Below are 21,397 nucleotides of genomic sequence, written 5' to 3'. Positions count from 1 at the left end.
AATAATTGCCCGTAGGAGAAAATCCCAGGAGAAGTTTTCATGTGCCATTACACAACGTGTCAAAAGCAGAGTGTAGCGTCGGCTCTGGGTCGTTGGTGTCACTTGGCGGAGTGGAAAGAAGACTGATTATTCCCCGCGTGTCATTACTTCCGTTTTCGCTCATTAAAGTGCGGATTAGGAGCTGCGCCTGTTTGTCTTTTTATGAGTCTGGCTGTTTGAAAAATATATGGTCTGTTTCTTATAGGCTGTGCAGAATAGTCTCAGCAGGAACGCAATGAAAAGAGGAACCCTACGAATGCACCCAGAGGTGCTACGTTAACCTCTGTGCTCACGAGGCTTGTTAAAAACAGACAGAAAAATGCTCCAGTTGCTGTTGTTTCAAACTGTATGTTTAAAAGAGCACGTATTTATTACAGCGCTGCTTCCATGTCTTGTGTTCCCACAAGACATTTGTTACATCACAAGGTTTCTTTCTAGGAAGCAGTTCTACATCTTAAGCAGCTTTATGTTAGTTTGTGCTGCATGGGATTTATATTTATTTGTTTATTTGGCTGAATACATATTTACTGTATTCCTTTGCTGCTCCGGAGCACAGCACACATTTTATTTTATATGGCTCCTGCGTGGAGAAAAGCACATCTTGCTGCCATTAGACTGGTTTAATGGCCGTGATAGGGAATATGTCTTGAAAGTGAGCAGCAGCACATCTGTGAGGAATAGAACATGTTAAAAAGAGACCACAACAGTCAGCAGCATGACGACAGAGACAAAGTGGCATCGCCCCCCCGATCCACTGGCATGGTAAGACAGATACAGCTGTCTCTCTCTCTCTCTCTCTCTCTCCAGGACACATGTCATCATTTACATTTGCCCTCAGTAGATACTGCACAGCCATCCCATACATTCTGCTCTACGTCACTTTTCAAAATAACTAAACCAAGAACAAGACAGAAGAAAGAAACAAAGTCTTCTTTCCCCAGATCAGTCACCCAGCTTCCTGTGTAGTGCTGCCTATCCATCACGTCCAACCACTGGTCAGTGAAGGCAGCAACTAAACCACACAAGTGGTTCCAGTGGGGTTATCACCCATTGTTCTGCTGTTCACTTGATCTATGGTTGTGTTTACCAGAGGATGTGAGCCAGGAGGCGTTGGTGGCTACAGCTGGCCCAACAAGCCATTCGTGTCTCATCACTTTCATAACAAAGCTAATGACACACTGAAACACACACAAACCTAAATCATATTGTTACTATTAACGCAGCTTATTCTTCTGACATCATTGTTGATTTTTCTTTGTTTTTTGCATCAGTAGCTTTGAGTTATTTGATTGGTTTAATCCAAAGATTCAGTAAAGATTTAGTCTAATGTGCTATTTTACCAGTTCATATAATCCTTGACACAACGTGAAGTTAAAGTAACTTCTCCAAAACGTTATCTTTCAGGGGATAGCTGCTGTCAGAGCCTCCTGTAATGCAGTAAGGTGGCAAATGGAGCCCCAGGAGGTGATGTCATGCAGTCCCAGAATTCCTCAGTCAAATTAAAACGCCACCATGTTGGTAGGAGTAAAGACATTTGACTGATTTACCTTCAATGAAAATTTCATGACACGTAACTGCTGCATAAATCATTTACCTGGTTACTGTAAGAGGATTAGAGAAACCTGATTTCCCACAGTTAGATTATGCCTAGAAACCTCAGAATAATCTAGCAAACAGGTTCCTAATGAGCTTTTTACAAGAGCACGTGCATAGTAAGGACTGCTGACACTCACCCACCAACTAAAACTGAAAATATCACTTTTCACTGTGTTTTTATTTAATGCCAACAGCTTGTGTTGTGAAAAGGAACCACGTGTCAGTCAGTTTCCTTTTTCACATTTTGTACACAAGACAAGACTGTGATGCTCTCGAGATAGTAGAGAACCATTGATGGACAGTGTACATATAATTTAAAAACTGTTAGTAGCAGTGGGGCCATTAATAAAAGCAGACTGAAAGACAGCCATACTGCATGCTGTATCTTTGAACTAAAATGGACAAAAGGATTCAAATGGAAGTTCTTTGTCATGTCCACTTCACACTATGTTGACAGTTTATCTAGATCCAGGCTTCAGGGGAAACTCCCATGAACATGGGGTGTTTCCATGTCAAAAGTTGTTGCATTATCTTTTGAAACATGGAAAAATCCTCTCAACAGTTCTGTCCTTGTGTTTTCTTACACTAAAAAGTGCAAAGAATTCAAATGTCAGTTTGTCTTCAATAAAACTCCCATTACAAGTGGTTTTGATTTGCATTTAAGTGAATAATCTATCAGTCCCAGTTGGGAGTGTTCGCCGCAGAGTTTGTACAACGTCTATGTGTCCACATGTCAAAATGAGACGCTTTATGCTCTTCAAATTTAAACAAAAACCTCTTGGTGCACAACCATAATGGATCCCCACACCCATGGAAAATGAGAAACAAATGCTCTCCACAAAGTTACGTCTCTTCTGAAAGAAAGGCTCATGTAAAAGAGTCCGCCGCAACAATGCAGCTTCCCTCTGAAGTCTTCATGACTCTGTCTCCATTGATCTCTAAATTGACTACAACTGTACATGGAGCAGCAGCTCGGCTCTGCCGAGGCTTTTAGCCCCCTCACCCCAACAACTTCCCCTTCTCTGGGCCTCTACCCTCTCTGAGAGTGTCCTCAAGCCTTGTTGTGGGATCTGCTTGTCCTCCAGCTGGCCACACATCAGTCTCTCAGTCCATGTGGCTCGTCAGAAGTTTTGTTTTGTCATTGCTGTGGTTGTTTATAGGAAGATGAGGTTAGGGAGTTTTCAATTAGAGAGACATATTTCCCCTGTGTCCCATCTTCTCTCATTGTTTCAGACTCTGGACACTCCCATAAAACTCATGCTCATGTGCTGAAATGTAAAGAAAGGTTCACACATTTCTTCTGTGCTCTACTGTAGATTCTGCAAGATCCTCCAGCAAGAAGTGCACAGCATGAAGATAAATCATTGCAGTGGTGGGTAAACCTAATCACGCCCTTTAATTGATCAGGCATACCCGAGGAATAAAGCGAGCGCTCCTCCTCTGGTCCTCTCAGAGAAAGGTAATAAGGCCTGTGTTGCTTGTGTGATTATAAATGACCTTGTCCTGCTTTAAGGAGAGAGCCAGATACTCACAACTCCTGCACTACTTCATCATCCGCCTCACGCATCGATAAGCTGGGCTGAAACTGAGCAGAGAGCTGGACTAATACAATAGTCTGGGTGGAAGAGACTTGGAATCAAATCCCCCTTCAGTAGATCCGCAGTAATTCTTTTATTGCTGCTTATGGATTTCACTTGGTTTCAGCCCAGTTGCGATAGCAGCTTTAAAACAGGAAACAGCGCTTAAAAACGTCAAAGCTATGTTTATTAATATTTCTGTATGAGCAATGAATCAACTGTGTTGGTGCTCATAGTGACAAACCCACAGAGAATTATCAACCAGCTCCAACATTTCATATCTGCTCAGCCACAAATTGACTGTTTTGGTCTCACAGCTCCTTGCAGCGCTGCCTCTGGTCACAGTAGGCAGCTTAGCAAAAACAGACCAACGTCCTGGTTTAACATCGACCTACTGTACTTGTAACACGGTGTCAAAGACAGTGAACCCTGTCTTGCCCCTGGTTGGTCAGGTCACCAGGTCATGGTTCTTCAACCCTTTGGATTACAGTCATACTAACTGCATCCTTTGTAAGGTGACTTTAAACCACAGATAGAGAGGCACAGGACGGTGTAGAAATGTAAGGGTTGTATTTTTATAGTTCTGAGTCCAGACTACAGCTCACCTGAAGCAGCCCTGCCACAGTTTCAGTGAACGACGTCAGCAGCAAACTGAAGCGGAAAGAGTGCAGCCTCTCTGATGATGATGGATTCCCGAGCTGCTTGTTGAGTGTGTGCAGTGCGAACTCTCCATAGGTAGTTTGCCCTCTCGCCTTCCCGATGGGAGGAGACTTAAGCTCGTTATTATTACCTTCATTATTTCAAATGCTGGACCAGATGCTGGAGCGGGAGGAGGCCCAGTGGACCCGACGGGGATCTGCGGCACCTGATTGGTCAGAAGGAAAAGAACAGTTCGGAGGCCAAAGGGTAGATTCTTCCGGAAGGAAGACACCATCTGCTGATTGTCTCTCTCCTAGTTTGCATCATCTTGCTACATTAAGGACTAAGGAAGAGAAGAGGCTGCTCTCTCTGGTTGAGAACATTCTGTGACAGCACTGCCTGTTACTTTATGAGTGTTCTCCCTTTCCACAGAGCAGGCTTCATAGGGAGGGTAGAGTGTTTTACACTCACTCATGACCTTTTGACCCTTCAGGTAAAATCTTTACAAACACAGTGTACACTACTGCTCTGTAACCTCTGGACATGTGTTAAGGACAAGCTAGTGCAGCATTAAGTAACTTAAAGTTGTGGTAATAATAATTAAAGGATCATCTAAATGAAAATGTTCTATATTTTGTTGTGCAAAGCAGAGATTTGGGCTGTTTAGAGAAAGAGTTGATGATGAGTGTGTCTTTATAGGCTCATTGCTCTACACAGATCTGTTTTGGTCTCTTTGTCTAAGTGCTTCTATTTCAATTCATTAACTTTTGCAACTCAGCCGAGCAAATTAGCCAAATTTAAGACGTTTTTCCTGTTTCCTGTCAGATTTTCAAATATGGAACGCTCATAGAAACTCAACTGGAGAAGTGGTTCTGGTCATTTCATGGTATTTGTTGACAATGAGAAAAATATAAAAATGGACAAGCTATGCTATGTTTTTCAAATGTGTTTAGTGGGTTTTCATATTTTATTTGAGGTCTTCTCACAAATGTCCTCACTTCCTGCACAGCACTGCACAAAAATGAGATAACAATGCTGTGTTTGCCCTCTCCTTACAATCCTACACAAACACATAAATCTATGTTAGCGTCCTAGAGTGGAACACAGTGTGTCTTCCAGCTGTCCACAGGTCAGCAGCCTGTGCAGATCCAGTGTATTTGCTTTATCAGAGCACTATTCATCATTTGTATACTGTAGAAATTAACATCAAGTCAGGAGAAGGCACTAATGAGATGTGATACGGGGACATTTTTAGTTTTTAGTGTGTGGAAGATTCTTTTAAAGCCTGTGTCATCAGAAATTCCTGATTCCTCACTTTCTTGCACATATGAATGTTGGTTGGTGTAATGGAAAGAATTCAGAATAGAAAAAAAAAACCTCTGTGCTATTTCCTTTGACAGGAAATTGTGTCTTTGATCTAAGCCACCACACTCATCTGGTCATCGCATGCGAGGTGTCATTCTTCCCGGCAGTGGAGAAGAGAAAATTTGTCAGGACGCCCATATGAATGTTAAAGAAACAAGATGGCCAGTTTTAAAGATCTGAGTTTAAGAAATGTTGATGAAGGCATATACAGCACACAGGGAAAAGTAGGACAGAGTGACAGATTCATCTGTCGCCTGCTTCTTCGGGCAGCAGGGGACTGTCATTAATGAACAGTGACCAAGCACAGTCTGCCATGAAGATTCACACCTGCCAGACTACCAGGGAGTGTGTCCTGTACCTGCATTAGTGTGTGTGTGTGTGTGTGTGTGTCACTTGCAGCACACCGGCAGTGTAAAGGGTGATTTTCATGTGGAGTGTACCACATGGTCACAGATCAGTCAAATAAACACAGGAAGCCGATGAAAACACAGTTGTGGGAGCGTGACATGGTGCATTTTGCTAATAGTTCTTTAAACCTGTGAAACAAAATTCACATATATAATATAAAGACTGTCAGACTGCCTTTTCAGTGTGTGATTGATATTCTGCAAACAGAAGGTGGAAGCGCGCTGATCTTGATGCGTTGTTTGTCACAGTTAGGGTCGACTGCATCATCGCTGCAGCCTAGGTCTATTCAGCGTCAGGGGTGGTACAGGAGGCTTCATTAATAATATTAACAAGGTCGTCAAGACTCACTTGATCTTTCTCAGGGTCAGGCGTGATGCACAGAGGATGGATCTCTGCAAACAAAGCAGGGTGAGAGCAGTTAGCAGGTATTATATGTGTGACAGTGTCTTGTAGCGAAACTGAGCTTTTACTTTTCACTTGTTCTCATGTCAGCACAAGGTTTGACAGCATGGCGCAGAGAAAGGTGCTAGAAAAGAAGCAGATTGCCGGTTCCTCCAGACGAGACACCAGCACAGCAAGCACCTGCAGACAATCAGTTCATTAAGCAGTGATTGGAAGCAGTCTCCAAGAAATACCACCTCTCTGCCATGTGCAAGTGAAGAGCCAGCAGCTCCAGGGCAGTTGAAGCTACTGTTGTGCTGATCAGTGTGCATGTTTTAGCACACAGTTATGGCTTGTGGAGTTCATTTGGGGTACGTTTTTCTTTTTTGGTAGCTTTTGTGAATCTGTGCTAAGTTGTTGCTTTTATTTATTTACTGACCTTGGTGACTTTGTTTCCTACACAGGTTCTTGCTGGTTTGTTTGTTTCAAGCAGAGCATGCACGCTGTTTATGGGTTACAAAAGGTCGGTAGAACACAAATGTGCATCAGTATTTAGCAGGATTCCTACTCAATTCTATTAAACCTTTCCTCCCGCAGCTCGGAGCTCCCAGAGACACGACAGCGACAGATATGTTGGCTTCTTGCAACAGGATCACAGCGTACAAAGACTTGGTGGCAGCTATCCCCAGAATCAATTCAGACAGGCGTCTCTTTCTACAGGCTCAGCCCAGAACCGTAGCTTCGATACACAGACTGTAGCTAACAGTGGTTTTAGTCAGCGATTCTCCAGTAGTGGCTTCACACAAACTGTTTCACAGCCAGCTCTATATGATGTAGCGTTCTGGCAACAAGCCAATGTTCAGAAGAAGTCAGAACCCCGCTTCCTTCACAGACACACTCCTATTTCTAGTGGAAGCTCTATAAGTGTTTACAATAAGAGGCAGAATGGACTTTCTAATGGCGGGCAGAGCACTTGGACAGTTCAGCGGGGTACGCAACGTCCTAGCAATGGTGCATCTGTTCACAGCCCTTCTAGGGAGAAGTACTCCTTCACATCCTCCCAGTCCACAGCACAGAAGCCTTATGGCTCTGCTGCCAAAACGCCAGGTTGCAATGTCCAAAAAAGCTTGCCTTCCAGAGCAGATGCTCCGACAATGATGCAAACGGTGAGCTGCAGCCTTGGTAGGAGAGTACATTCCCATCGGCACTCCGGGGCGTTTAACCCCTTTCGTTCTAGGAAGACTCCTAACCAGCAACAACTATACCAGAGCCAGTTGTCTGCTGTGAACGGAGGAAATGCCCAAGGAAGCTACAAGCCGCCTTCCAACATGGCCCCAAACCATGTGAGTTACAACCGACTTCATCTAGAATCGCCCTACAGACAAAATGCTCTTAGCTTTGAGCCATATGGTCTACAGTTTCCCATAATCCAGGACAGGTTGAGCTCCTCCTTCACTGGTATGGGTTATGGCCAGGCATCCTGGAACAACAAAAATCCAGCCCAGGTTGCTTATAACCTCGTCTCTGAGGGCAGCAGAGTGGATACATCAGCTCAGCACTCTGCCCCAGTCAGTACCCATGTCATCCCCCAAGTGTTTGGCGGCCAGGTTATCAGACGGTTGAAAAGGCCAAGTCCTCAGAGAGTAAGTGTGCTGAAGCCACAGCGGACATACAAAACTCCTCCACTGCTGCCTGTATCTTACAGGCTACAGACCCGGAGGACTAAATGGCTTGAGGTCAAACCACGTCACTGACAACAGGTGAGTTTGAGTTTTCTCTAACTGTTGTCTTTGCTTAAACCTGGTCACTAATCTATCTTGGTTTCCTAATAGGTGCAGCTGGATGAATAACTTTGAATAAAGCTTTGTTTTGAAATATATCTCCCTTTGTGCCTTGACTTCATCTCCCTCTTACTGGTTAATGGGTAAAAGTCAAAGCTCGGCAGCACTATGAATGTAGACTTGGTGCCACCTAGTGTGGAAAAGATGGCTCCTCTGAACCAGGCACTCCTGACAAGCCCCACAGTACTAAAGCATTTGCTAATATTGGTAACAACCTGAAGAGCTGGACCTAAGAGTTTCTTTACTATTGTATACAAAACCAAAGGTGGTGTGTTTTTTTTTTTTTTTTTTTTTTGTTCCCCAATTAATGCTAATTCTCTGAAATCAACCAGCCCTGGAGCTGGTTAGCTGTGCAGCATTGGTTACCATAGTGACCTAATCCTGTTAAACATGAGGCAGAATCATTGTAGAAGAACCTGAGTTAAGCCCAAACAATCCTGGATGACCCACTAATATGGTTTGTGGTACAGAGGCCAGATGTTTGGAAAGTTCTTTATCCACTACACGTGTTGAGAAACCTGCAGGTGATTTGCAGAGCATCAGTATAGACCTAATCTGGTTTTATTGACATCAGAGTTTTTTAATTGCATGTAAAGAGTTGTTCAGAAAGTAAAATGACATGACATTGTGCATTTAAACATATGGTTGGATGATACAAAGTTGATCTTTGGTTCAGAACATGACATCAATATGTTACATTATGTATACTAAAACTGTAGAAACATACACCAAAACCCCAGCTTCTACTAAAAGGATCTTGTAAGAAATGAAGCTGTCAAACTGACACAGTATTAAATATGTAACATCATGCAAATGGTAATTGTAGCAATGATATGTCAGATAAAACCATCGTTTGTGTTGTCGCCCCCTGTACCTCTTTCTTCACTGTCCTGAGTTCTGCACATGTAGGTGAGCAGATGAGGTGTGTGTAGTGTGTGTGTGTTTGAGTGGGAGAGAGAGTGAGGACCTTCACAAACATGTCCCCACAGAAGAAGAACACAGTGAGAGCCGTGTGAGACGCTCCTCGTCCTCCTGACTGTGGCTGTCGTCTCCTGGTTTGCTCTCTGGAAGCTGATTTGTTGTAGAAGTGTATTTATTGAGTAGACTGCTGTGGTAACTCTAACCCTGGGATGGACGTCCACTCTCTGGTCTCTCAGGAGACACAGGAGTCTATAATCTATCATTAACATTAAGAATTCAATCCTACCTTTGTCTGATCACAACCTTCTGTCACTTCAGTTACTCCAGTTGTCTTCAGGCTCGCTTGCCTTGTGGACTCAAACACCACATGTTCTCCAACTTGCCCCGTCTTGTCTTCCATGTTGTCTTCAGGGTCTGGGGTCCAGTGCTGCTCCAAGATCCACTAACTATAGTTACCAAGCGTTGCCACAGCAACAAATGGTGACTGTATCTGGTTAAGGTTAGGGTTAGTCATCATCACCTCATTAAAAACTAGAGGTTCAACAGTGATCTTGAACTTCCTCAATACATTTTAGACTCATATTAAATGGACAGTGGGTAAAATGTGTAAGAATGTTATACATACTGTTTTTCTGTAAGGTCACTGAGCAGCATATCAGGCTTGTTTTGTTTTTTACAGTTGTCTTCTTCCTCAGACAACATGGACTCAGACTCTCCTCATCCTCCTCTTGTCCTCATGGTTCATCGTCGTCATCATCAGAGGAGAGACTGTGATCAACCACACCTTCATCATTGTTAAGAACAACGATGACTTCCACGTCCCGTCTTCAGAGGAGATACAGATCAGGTTATCATCGATGATCGTGATCCCCTCAGCTGCACTACGCTCTATGATGTAGGAGAAAACTGTTAACACATACAGTATATCTTGTAAAAGAACACACAACCATCTCATTTCAATCAGTGCTGAAAAGTGTTACACACTTCTGCTGGTACTGCTCTCTGCCAAAGAGTTCCCTGCTCCTCTGACCTTTTCTCAAAAGCTTGTCTTCACTCAAATAGATGTTAGAAACTGCACAGTAAAAATGCAAATACACAGGAGATATGATGTACAGAAGCACGGTGCATCCACTAAACAAAAAAGAACTGGAGAAGAGATCACATAATTATGATATCCGGATATTGTATTACAGTATGTTTTTCCCTTTTCTGTGTTGCAATAACGTGGCTTAGGACAACACTGTAGTAGAGACGAGTGCACCTATCTTCAATGTAATCCTCTGGAGTGAAGTGCTGACACACAGCATCGCATTTAAAAGCGCTGCCTCTGGGCATCTTAAAAGTGATCCTTCGTCCTGCAACCGCCTGCACGAGTTTTCCTTTAAGTTGTGGATTATTTGGAAAAGGACTGACATGACGCATCAGAATTATTTGGGGTTCAAAAACTACAAAAGCAGCCCCCCCCCAACCAAGTGTAAAAAAGGTCTGTTGGACAGTTTCAACCTAATTTGAAGTAATTTCTTCATAGTTTCACAAGTGACTTTGACCATGTTTGGAAAGTATTTGAAAGCATTTGCTTGCAAAAAAGAATTTCTAAAGGAGTAAAGGAGGGCGACGTACTCCACAGTGATTCCACACACAGATAATAGACTTTATTGGAGAGGAATGTTTTGGAAAAGTCGCCAAGTGTGTCAGTTTAAACACAGACAAGATGGTGGCCCTGAAAATCCACAAAGATAATGAAGATGCACACAGATGTGAAATCTGACGACATGATGCAGGTAAAGCACGAGGACAAACCATTCAAGATGAAGGTGATGGATTTTGGTGATATGATAATTCAGCCTCCTTTAAACAGGGCTCCAGAGCCGTTGATGTGTATGTATTTTGGAAGGAGCCTCTTTCCCAGCGACTGTGAATACCATAAACACATGGAACTATTTCACCATGGAGCATGACTTCAGTAATCCAGGATGGAGATTCAAGACACCCCAAAAGTACGAGGAGGTCACTGGTATCAAGCCTAAACATGCAAACAGGCTTTTGAGCTTGGTTGAAGATTCGGAGGCTGTGTGCATCCTCCACATTTTCTAAATGTGAATTCTGAACAGAGGATCACTCCGTTTCCTCATCCCTCCCAAACTTTAATCATAAAGATCATATAGAACCAAAATGCCCTCACTCTGCAACCAGAAAACCTTCATCACCTCATCACAAAAGTCTGGCAATGGCAATTTAACCGCCGCTGCTGCTTTCAGCGAAGACCAAACAAACACTGATTGTTAGGCTGTGTTCTTCAAAATGCTGAATCTAAATATCTGGACACACTAACAGACTGATGGACTTTATAGCGGAGTCATTCAGTGCGTTTACATATACTCAAGAAACCTACTTACTGGAAGTCTTTGTATACATGCAGCACATACAGTAACTAACCTGATGTCTTTTCTGCCTTGAACTGATGTTGGAAACATGGGTCACAGATTGTAACTGTATGGAGACAGAAAAGACGCTTCCTGACTGCTCGTTTATTATTAGCTTTTTAATGAGAAAGCTGACTGTAACCTGGTTATTTCTTCCTCTGCTCATAAGACAAAAAGAAGTAACTGACCATCTGTGCTCCAACAAAGAACCTCCTCCAAAGTCACTTAGATCTTTTCCTCGTCATCTCGACCCAATGCTCAGCACCGTTGCCATGACTGGATGTTAATTGCTCAGTTGAAACAAGCATCTGCATTCATTATGTTTCTCCACTTATTTAGTCTGCACATATTGAAAGCATACCCCACATTTAAGAATCATTCAGTAGAATCTGATGAGCTACATTTGGCATTTATTTCTGTGAGTAACTGTCTAACTAATGAGTTCACTGATGGTGCTGTGACGCAGAGATGCAGTACTGTGCTACTCGGACCAGAGGAGGGCGCCACATTTTCATATATTAAAGAAAGGGAGCCCTTTGAAACATAACGTAGTTCAAATTCAATAGGAAGCGTGTGCATAGAAAAAAGCAAATTAAAATGCACCTTAAAACCTATAAAAATATCACTGTATTCTAGTGCATGTGGATGTTACTGCATCAGTTAAATCCAATGCTATATGCAAAGTGCAAACCACCATTTTTAATATGTCTAAATCAGTATTTGAGCATAAAGACACAGAGCCAGTGCTACACTATGTTTTGGAAATGAGATTGGATGGATGGAACATGTGTTCGGTGCTTTGTTAATGTGATTATAGCGGCTTGAGGATCTCTTTAGAGACATGGAAAATGTTTTTAGCGTGTGCGTGTGTGTGTTTACCACCGGATATCATGACTGTTTGTAATGGATCCTACATAAACATCCACGACAGATGTCCGTGCAGTAGGCAGCTTCAGGTCGGTGTCAGTGGAAAGCAATCATTTCAATGTGTGTGTTTGTTTTGCAGTGAGAGCAGAAGTGAAGCAGTTTTAACTGGACCTGCAGCTGAGAGCCTATGAGAACATATTTAACTATGAAGGTGCTTTCTGTCAGCTGAGAACAGACAGCCAGTCAGTCCAACAAAGCACAGACAACATGAGTGTTAACTGTTTTCAAAGACGTGTGTCAAACCGGTGGAAAATAGCTGACAGAAGTCTTCTGCTGTGTTAATGGCGTGATGATGAAGGTCAAGTGCCCCCAGTTTCATTAAGAGTCTTAGCAGTTGTGAAAAACTGTAAAAGCACTAAATGGTCCACATACATGTCATGATTAGGTTTTGAACCCTGAGGTCATCTGCGACAAGCGAGCTGATTCCAAAATCAGATCCAAGAAATGTGAAGCAGCTTTTTCAACACTTGCTTAATTCACTTTAGAGCTGAAAACACAACAGTTACCAACAGTTCACCAGTCATTTCACATAGAAATTAGTTTTAACCTGTTGTTATGTTCTCTCACAGGTGAGTCGTTGCATGATATCATTTCTTCCAAATACAGTTCGACTGTGCCATTCGCAGCACATCACCTGTAGAGGGCGCAGCGATCCAGACTAAGGAGAGAGCATGCAGTGACTGATGTTACGCAGGGACTTTAAACTGGACCATGAGAAGCCTCCTGTCCTACATGCTCAGATACTCTTGGGGTTCCCTTGCTGACGTGCAGCTCTATATGCAAATTCTTAACTCGATATGAGCAGAGATACTGGACATGAACCGAGGCTGCTGAAGACCTCTACAGCTCCCTCAGCTTTCTTTCACCCTCATTATCTCATATTGGACCTAAGGAACTAGAGCTACGAAGAAGGACGAAGGAAAGGTCTAACGAAATATCACAGTGAGTGAAATCAGAGCAAATGTATGTTGGAGCTGCAGCTGTGCTAGTGGCTGAGGGAACAGGCCTGACCTTATCCACAGGTGGTTCGCTCAGATTTACTCCAGGAAATCTGTGTTTCACCAAGTCCAACCCCCCCCATAAAAGTCAGTGTTGTGAAAAGGAAGCCAGGACTTTACTTTGGATTAGTTTCTTTGCATGTGTCGCTCACTCGCAAAACACATCTTGATCTCAGTGAGACTTCCTGAATAAATAAAGCTTAATTAGGTAAAACCACATCAAGAGGTGGCAGGAGTCTTTGAAAACACACTCCCACATTTAGCCCGTGTTTTGTTTGCGTCAATGCTATTTTGTCTCTCCATTGAAGACTAGAGTGGAAATAAATATTTCAGGACTTTATTATGCCGTCTACTGGGGAAAGATTTTTTTTTCATTTGTTTCCTCGTCTAGTAGTTTTTTGCCATCCAAATTAAACCTAGTTTTCCATAAGCAAGGTTTTGATTTGTCTTCAAACTATCAGATGAAACAGTAAGACAATGGAAAAAAATCCCCCTCTGAGCTTATCTCTATGTATCTAGCACACTCTGCATGTTCACATCCCTACCTTTAATGTAAATATATATGTAAATATCAGCTAAGAGATTGAGGGACAAGGACAGCCATGCATCATCAGGGTGAGATGTCAATCAATGCAGGGATGGAGAACATGGCCGTGCATTTGATAAGCTGCATCCTGCACATCGCTGTGTGTGTGTCGCTGTGTCTTTGCAAGTGTAAATATCAAAACCGTCAGCAAAACACGCAGCACTCCGCTTCAGACGTATCGAATTGTCTCTGTGCGAGTGCAAATGAAAAATTCAGCACTTTATTCACTGCTGCTTCAAAGCCGCATACGAGGGGGAATAATAAATAAATCCACAGCAAACGTCTTACGAAGATTTAATGTACATTTATTTTTAACACGTGGAACATATAGTATAAAGATTTCATACTGAATAAATGATATTCATTAAGCCAAAAAAAAGGGGAAAAAAGAGGAATTTACATCAAGTTTTTAGCTACATCATCTGAAATACAAATATGCAGAATCCGCATCACTGGAAAAAAAAAACAAAAAAACAAACAAACAAAATAAACAGTTAAAATGGTTTCTTCATCAAGGTCTAGTTTGTCATTTCTGAAGGAGCTCAAAGTGGAACATTATCTCCGTTATATTCTCTACACCCAGACCAGAGACAAACTGAAACTTGAAGTTGTGTTTGTTGGGGGGTGGCGTTGGACAGCAGCTAAACACCCTCCCCCTCCTTTTCTCCCTCTTCCCAACCCCCTCAGCCGAGGAGCGCGGTGTGGGTGCCGAAGTAATGAAGAGGGAGAGAGAGAGGGAGGGAGGGAGAGAGAGAGACAGGGGCAGGGGGCGTCAAGTAATCACATGGCGCACTTGATGCAGGGCGAACTTGTAATCGGATCAAAGATTAAAAAGGGTGAAGAGCAACAGAAGTAGAGAAAAGAGAGAGAAAGTGTAATGTACAACATCATATATACACTGCAGCTTGGACTGCATCTAGAGTTGAGGACCAGTCCTAAAGAGGTGACTTTTTAATATAAGGGTCAAGTCATACAATCAAGGGACAAAGAGAAGAGGTCGGGGTGTTGTAGGTTCACCATACTTTGGGGGGAAAGCCGTTTTTCTCTCTCGACATGAACTAAAACTGTTTTTAAAAACTACAGTTTGCTGCCAGGCCAGCGGATCTCAGTGTGAAACAGTATTATTACAGTATGTTTACAGTTTTAAGGTGTACAGTACAGAAAAAAGTCCTACAATCTACTGCACAGGCCTCCCATGACAGATGTCTGTTCACAGCCAATAATGTGGTTCCTGTGGGGCTGAGTATATAGCATCCAAAGTTACAGCAATTATACCACACCACAGTCTGCGAGTCTATGTAGCCTCCAAACAAGAACCATAATATTGTTTAGTCCGTGCCCTCCTCCCCCTGCCGACCCCTATAGGGAGAGAGCGAGCACACGTATCCCCCAAACTCACTGTAAACGAGACAGCAACTTTGGTTACAGTTTTTCTTTTTTTTTTCTGGAGTTTTTTTCCTTTTCATTAAAAAAAAACAAGTCCTTGCTGCAGGGCAGCATGCTCTGTCCCGTGTTTGGGTCCCAATCTGCTCTTCTTTGCCAGTATCGTTTCAGACGTTTTAAAATCCACAACTACTTCATGATATTCCTTCCTTTAGTGAGAAGCAGGGGTAGAAAGACAGTGGAATCCGAGGTGATTTTGCATAAATTAAAAAAAGAAAAGAAAAAAAAAGGGGGGAGTCAGTTTTGCTCCTTTCACTCACACAACAGACACACGCACGCACACAAAAAAGGGGGGGGTAAGGGTCAACAGAAAGAGGCAGAGCTGAAACCTCCCCACGGCTGTCATGACTGGCCAATCAGAAACAGTACGTCACAGATCACTTGGGACACCAGAGAGTTCATAAGTGGGGACACTGAGATGTCCAGTAGCCGTGACTCGTACAAAGTGAACTCAGAGTGGTTTTCCTCTACTTTAGCCAGGGCGTGCAGAGCCCGGGCCGCCCGTCGCATCATGTCCACACTCGTGGGCTCAAACTGAGGTGCACCCTGCATTTGTAGCAATGAACTTTGGCTCTGCTGGTACTGCGTGGCAGCTAGACTGTCCTCCAGGAAGCCCAGCAGATTACCCACGCTGCCTTTCTGCACAGCTATGGCCCGCGCTGCCAGGCTGTCACCCTGGGCCAGGTTTGCCAACAGGACGACCGCCATTTCCCGGCAGACGGCCACCTTGCGCTCACCGACGAGACGCACCAGCGAGCCGTAGAGCTTCTCCAAGCGGCTGAACGGTGGTGTTGCCAGAATGAGGTCGACGTTGTTGTCCTGGATGCTGAGCTTGCTGAGGGTCTCTAGAACCAGTCTCTGAGGGGACAGTGAGCCGTGGGGCCCCAGCAAAGGGAAGGGGTCAAGGGCCTCTGCTGAGGGACAGACAGCCCAGTGGAGCAGGCCATCCAGCAGTGGCAGGCATATACTCTCTGAGTAGATAGAAAGGTCCAGCTGGCCTGAGATGTTCGCCAGAGTGACTAAGCAGTTTTCCCTTAACACTTCGAGACAGTCCCACCACCACTCGTCTCTCTCACAGCTCACGCCTTCATCTTCCTCTTCCTCCTTCTCGTAGGTGACCGGCGCCTGTTTGCGTTCGGGGTGCCTGTGGTGGAGCAGCACCAGACGGCCTAATAGCAGCAAGAGGCCCGGGTGTTTTGACATCTCCTGGTCGTTCCCAGGGACAAAGGAGAGGCTGCGAATTATGTTGGAAACACAGATGCAGCGTCGAGCTAACGAGTCCTGCCAGTCCGACAGAGTGCAGAGTGGCGTTTCATCCTTGCTGTGAGGCTCGTCTTCCAGGATCTTAACGTTGCGGCGGCTCTGGAGGTCGGGGTTGATGCTGAACAGGTACTTGCCGTTTTCCTTCTGCTCATCTGTACCTCCCCAAACTACTTCCTCTGTGACTGAACCTGGACGGGCAGAAAGTACATCATCAATTGTGGCAGTGACTGGCGCGCCAATTGGAAGAGGAGAAGAGGTTTTCTCTGCATGAGACTTCTGAGGTTCCAAAAGCAGGGGCGTCTGCTGATGAGGCTTGTCTTCCCTGTTGGACTTCGATTTCTCAGAGTTTTCTGTTGCCCTCGCAGGCACCTTGACCTTCTTGCGGCTGTCAGTGGTTGCTGCACGTTTCCGCTGCTTCAGCAGGTCCATCCGGCTTTCAAAGTGGGTCTGGATGTGTTCAGTAGTGTCACCACCACCAATGCTCCAGTGTATCAGGCCACTGTCAAAGCTCTGTCGCTGCCCAAGCTTGGACAAGTGGTTCACCAGGAAGGGGTTCTTCTTCCGCACTATCTTGATGGGGAGTTTATCAAACTTGCTAGCCTGCTTGGGCTTTTCTGAGTGGAGGTTGGGATCCAAAGAGGACCCTGAGGTAGAGGCACAAGGTTCCTTAATAGAAGACTCCCTTTCCTTCTCCTCTTCTTCATCCTCTGAAGACATGTCTTCCTGTTTCACCTGAACCACTGGGGAGGTGTTGGGATTGGCCTTTGATTCCTCTACCTCCTCATCCTCCTCCTCTTCCTCCGAATCCATATCCTCGCCCTCTGGCATTAGAATTTCATCATCGGAGTCCTCAGCAGCATTTGGGTCTATGAGGGTGCGCTGGCCTGGGTCTCCCACTTCGTACTCCTTTAAGATGCCAAAGATTTCTATGAGGCAGCGTCTGAAGTACTCCACCACTAGCTCTAGAAATCCAGGCAACTGTAAAACCAGAGAAGATGGTCGGTAAAAACCTATACTCTCACAGGGTGACAAGACAAGTGAGTTTTTTGTGTTGTGTAAATTTAACACATATGGAACTTGCCTGGCACAAGTTGAAAGTAGAAATGCTGTTGTCATCATACAGCAAAATGTTAATGGTGTCCAAAGCCCAGGTGCTTTCAGCTAGTAGGCCTGACTTTAGTGACATCATCACTCTCCAAGCCTCAGGAGTGCCTGTGAAAGACAAATACACAATCAATGTGAGCTAACTTGATGATGATCAGGTATATTATACGATCGATGAAATAAAGTTGCATACCAATGTCTTTCATGGTAAGCCGCCTGCGAGGCTTAAGGTGGGGTTGAGAGGCTTCAACAGAGCCTGGAGGGAAGGCCACATCTCGCCTGATCATAGGTTGCTGCACAGGAGTCGGGCCAATGTGGGATGCTGGTACTGGAGGTCCGGCTTTCTGCACCTTAATGCCCGGATGTATGTAGGGGGACTTGCTGGGTGACGTCCTGCTTTCCAGTTGCCGAGAAATGGGTGCTGGGCTCGACACCTGAGGAATGTGGTTCTGGGAAGTCTGGTAAGTGGATGGCAGGGGTCTCGTCATGGGAGGTCCAGAACCACCAGGTCCAAATGGTGGCTGGCGCTGACTGACATGGCCAGGCCACTGGCCCTCGTGGTTCATCCGTTGGTCTGATGGCATCATCTCCTCTGAGCGGTTGATACCATGGTAGCCTGGGCCCTGACCGGGTACAGGAGGTCCCTGTCGGTTCGGATAGTTAGGGTAACCCATCTCATTGCGGCTTTGCCACATAGGGCCCTGGGGGCCATCAGGACCGGAAGGCATCGAGCTTGCTATCATCTGGGGAGGCATTGGAGACTGGGAGTTGGGGCCCGCAGACGATGGTCCTCTGTCCCGGCCAAAGGGGAAAGGGAATTGGTTCTGTGGGCCTGGTGGCCTGCGATCCCCTGCTGGATACGCATTATACTGGTTATACATGTCCTGTTGGCCCTGGGGCCCCGAGGGCTGTGGTCCTGGCTGCTGCTGACCACTGTAAGGGACACTGTACATTTCTCCCTCATGGCGCTTAGCAGGAGGGCCATAGCCTCCTTCTACAGGGCGCTTGTAGTTCTGTCAGCAGAAAACATTCAGCATTACACCAAATAACTGAGAAGGTGTACAATAATTTCAAGAAGAATTAAGCCCTGTATTTGTTCAACAGAGAGTAAAATGTTCCTACCGGTTGCTGCTGTGGATACATTCCCGGTTGTTGGTTTGGGTAAGGGCCACCAGGGGGAGCTCCTTGGCCAGGGTACTGATTTGTATAGGAATCATGCCTGAGAACAATAACAAAAAGTTCACACCATGACCATTTCTTCTTGTAAGTGCACAGTTTTAGTGTAAAACTGCCACACTGACAATCCTGGTATCTAGTCTTTCAACATGATCACACAGATCACCTTAAGATATTTATCTGTCTAATCAGTCTATCTTTGCACTGAATGGTACCGACCGTTGCTGTGGTGGAGGGCGGCTGGGGGAATACATCCCTGCGTCAGCTCCAGAAGGCATCATGTTGGGCTGGGGAGCTCCTGGTCCCATGCTGCCATCAGGGCCCATGGCTGGCTCCTGTCTGTAAACCCAACAAACACCATTCATCATTTAATTTGACTGAATTGAATTAACTGAATATTAGGAGGACAGAGAAAGGCCTCCATCTTTTGTGTGCATATAGAGAAAAACACAATTGTAAAATCAAGCAGAACACTTGGAGAGTAATTTACCTTCGGTCAAATCCATAAGGGTACTGTTGTCTCTGGCCCATCTGCATGTTGCCCATAGGGCCTGGTGGGCCTCTGTTGTACTGTTCTCCCATCCCACTGTTGGGGCCTGGTGGCATGAACTGCTCTCCAGCTTAAATAAATAAAGAAACAAATCATACAGTTATCTCCAGATTTAACAGAACTCCCACCGCATCTCATTTGACGGTTCAGCTGGCGCTCACCTTTCCTCATGCCACCGAATGGGTCCTTGGTAGACTCGTAGGGACCCATCCGACCCATCATCTCTGGGCCACCCATCCCAGGCTGATAGCCCTGAGAGTTGGGAGTCATGGCATTCCTTCTGGAAAATGCTGGATCTCCACCGTCAGCAAAAGGGTCCTGCAGATTCACACTACTCCTACGGGAGGGCAGGAGGCAGGTTTGTAAAATACTACACAGTTTGCACAAATTTTTTTTCATTTTAAATAAATTTAAAAGTCCCGCAAAGTTTGTTTAATTTGAGGGTTCTGGTGTCTTTCATCATCTAGCCATGCCTTGGCGCCCAATAAATGAAATATCACATGTTGAATATCAGCTCTGCCAATGATGATGATTCAATTTTGTCAATTGGATCAGTTTCACTTTATTGTGATGACTCGTGAAATTGTTAACATTAAAAAGAAACGCTATGGCTTCTGACTCATACCTGACGCCAGGCATTGGAGGCATCTGTGTGTGTGGGGTGGATGCTGGGGTGGGGGGCTTCAGGTCTCCCCCCTCTGCCATTGAACTGCTCGTGGACTGAGGAGTCTGGGGTCCTTGCAGGGAGCCAGAACCAGCTGCAAGACAGCGATATGCACAGGGGAAACAACTATCAAGTACTACGGTTTGTAAAATTCAAAGATCCAGAGGAAATATCCCCCACCTCCTTTATTCCCTCTAGGAATGAAAGGGACAGTTGATGGTTGATATAGTGAGGCGGGATGGTCTTGTAGATAGACTGAGCACTGCTGGGGGCTTTCAGGAAGACACGCTGCTTTTGGCAGTCATAAATCCCATTAAGGAATTCCTGAGCACCGCACAGAAGGACACAGTTTGTGTCGATCTCACTGGTTTTCGAGTGCACAGCCAGCAAAAATGCTGAATCCTCCAAGCTCATCACAACATGCCACCACCCCTCTACCCTCAATTCCCATCACCCCCTCAACCTTCCCCCAATCTTGTCAACCACCGCTGGGCTCTCAGAGTCACCAGGAAACAATGATCTAAACCCTGACTCTGACAGATTACTGCCTGGCCTGAAGAGACAGTGAGTTGTGGATGAAAGTGAGTGATAGTTTATGTTGTGTTTGTGTGTAAGGTAGTAGCACTCATCCTTAACTTCAGCTCTAGACTTCTCACTATTAGCACGCCAGTCTGATGACTCACAGGTTCCCATTCATTAAAGACACACACACACACACACACACACGGGTCACTGTCAGGTCACATTTATTCACATTTTCTCACATCAACCTCTCGCCTCTGTAGCTCTCACACATACACAGGCAGACATTAACTGGCTCACCCTCCCTCCCCCTTCTCCCTCTGGGCAGGGATTTCCCTCTGCTAAAGATGAAGGGAGAAAGGGGGGGGGGGTGTCTAGTGAAAAAAAAAAATTGCATGGTAGAAACAGAGACTCAGAGAATTATGTGACTTTCGCTCTCACACACTCACACACACCCCTTCCCCCATTCATCATTTTTGGCTCAGTGCTAATCTCCAAGGAGTGGTGCCTTGCCTCTGTAGCCCAGGGCCAGACATAAGACAGCGAGGACACACCGCTGACGGGGCATCTGTATCATAAAATCACCTCCTGCCCCATGCCACCACCCAACCCCCCTCCCTTTTCCCAGCTCTTCCTTCGTACTAACTAGAGGGCTGATGCCAGCCGACAAGCACCCTGATGTCTCCTGTAACAACACCCCGGCGCTGACTCAGTGCCCCATGTCTGACAGCCTGGGTCTCGGCCAGAGCGGGAGCAGCACATGGTTGCTCCTGGTGGGGCTGCTCCTGGCAGCCGCAACAGGAGTCCCTCAAAACAAACAGCATTCAGGTAACAACGTGGTCCAGAGACACCCCTCACTCCCCCTCCCTTCCACCCTGTAGTATGAACGACTGCCAGTTTGCACGCTGACTTTTACCCAACATTCAGAGTTCATTGAAAGATTTGGCATGCTGGTTGTGTCCGTATTTGCACAA

General features: G+C 45.2%; 2 protein-coding genes across 3 annotated transcripts in view; one reads left to right on the top strand and one right to left on the bottom strand.

Moving 5' to 3' along the window:
• Positions 1 to 6,250: 6,250 nt before the first annotated feature.
• On the top strand, positions 6,251 to 7,871 carry LOC113154675. Its single transcript, XM_026349001.1, has 4 exons — positions 6,251 to 6,376; positions 6,470 to 6,528; positions 6,603 to 7,765; positions 7,838 to 7,871. Exons 1-3 carry the CDS (start codon positions 6,354 to 6,356, stop codon positions 7,757 to 7,759), a joined length of 1,239 nt encoding a protein of 412 aa, XP_026204786.1. The 5' UTR covers positions 6,251 to 6,353; the 3' UTR covers positions 7,760 to 7,765; positions 7,838 to 7,871.
• A 6,118-nt stretch (positions 7,872 to 13,989) lies between these two features.
• The window catches only part of arid1ab (AT rich interactive domain 1Ab (SWI-like)), a 49,143-nt gene continuing 41,735 nt past the window's right edge, over positions 13,990 to 21,397 (bottom strand). For both annotated transcript variants that reach the window (XM_026350087.1, XM_026350086.1), the window contains exons 13-20: positions 19,863 to 19,995; positions 19,399 to 19,574; positions 19,178 to 19,307; positions 18,907 to 19,026; positions 18,634 to 18,730; positions 17,705 to 18,524; positions 17,489 to 17,619; positions 13,990 to 17,385 (exon numbers count right to left, since the gene is read on the bottom strand). In XM_026350087.1, the coding sequence (XP_026205872.1) occupies positions 15,487 to 17,385; positions 17,489 to 17,619; positions 17,705 to 18,524; positions 18,634 to 18,730; positions 18,907 to 19,026; positions 19,178 to 19,307; positions 19,399 to 19,574; positions 19,863 to 19,995 (3,506 nt within the window). In that variant the 3' untranslated portion in view covers positions 13,990 to 15,486. The remainder of the gene's footprint in view (positions 17,386 to 17,488; positions 17,620 to 17,704; positions 18,525 to 18,633; positions 18,731 to 18,906; positions 19,027 to 19,177; positions 19,308 to 19,398; positions 19,575 to 19,862; positions 19,996 to 21,397) is intronic.

The sequence above is a fragment of the Anabas testudineus genome, chromosome 11, assembly GCF_900324465.2.
Source record: "Anabas testudineus chromosome 11, fAnaTes1.2, whole genome shotgun sequence".
Classification (NCBI taxonomy): Eukaryota; Metazoa; Chordata; class Actinopteri; order Anabantiformes; family Anabantidae; genus Anabas; species Anabas testudineus.
The sequence above is the reverse complement of the archived record's forward strand: the minus strand, read 5'-3'. Positions and strand labels throughout refer to the sequence as shown.

Bases quoted from the DNA above. Each gene is read 5' to 3' on its own strand.
- LOC113154675 (XM_026349001.1), top strand. From the start codon at position 6,354: ATGGCTTGTGGAGTTCATTTGGG. The intron at 6,377-6,469 runs GTACGTTTTTCT...TTTCCTACACAG, and splicing joins GCTTGTGGAGTTCATTTGGG to GTTCTTGCTGGTTTGTTTGT. The intron at 6,529-6,602 runs GTCGGTAGAACA...TTCCTCCCGCAG, and splicing joins CTGTTTATGGGTTACAAAAG to CTCGGAGCTCCCAGAGACAC.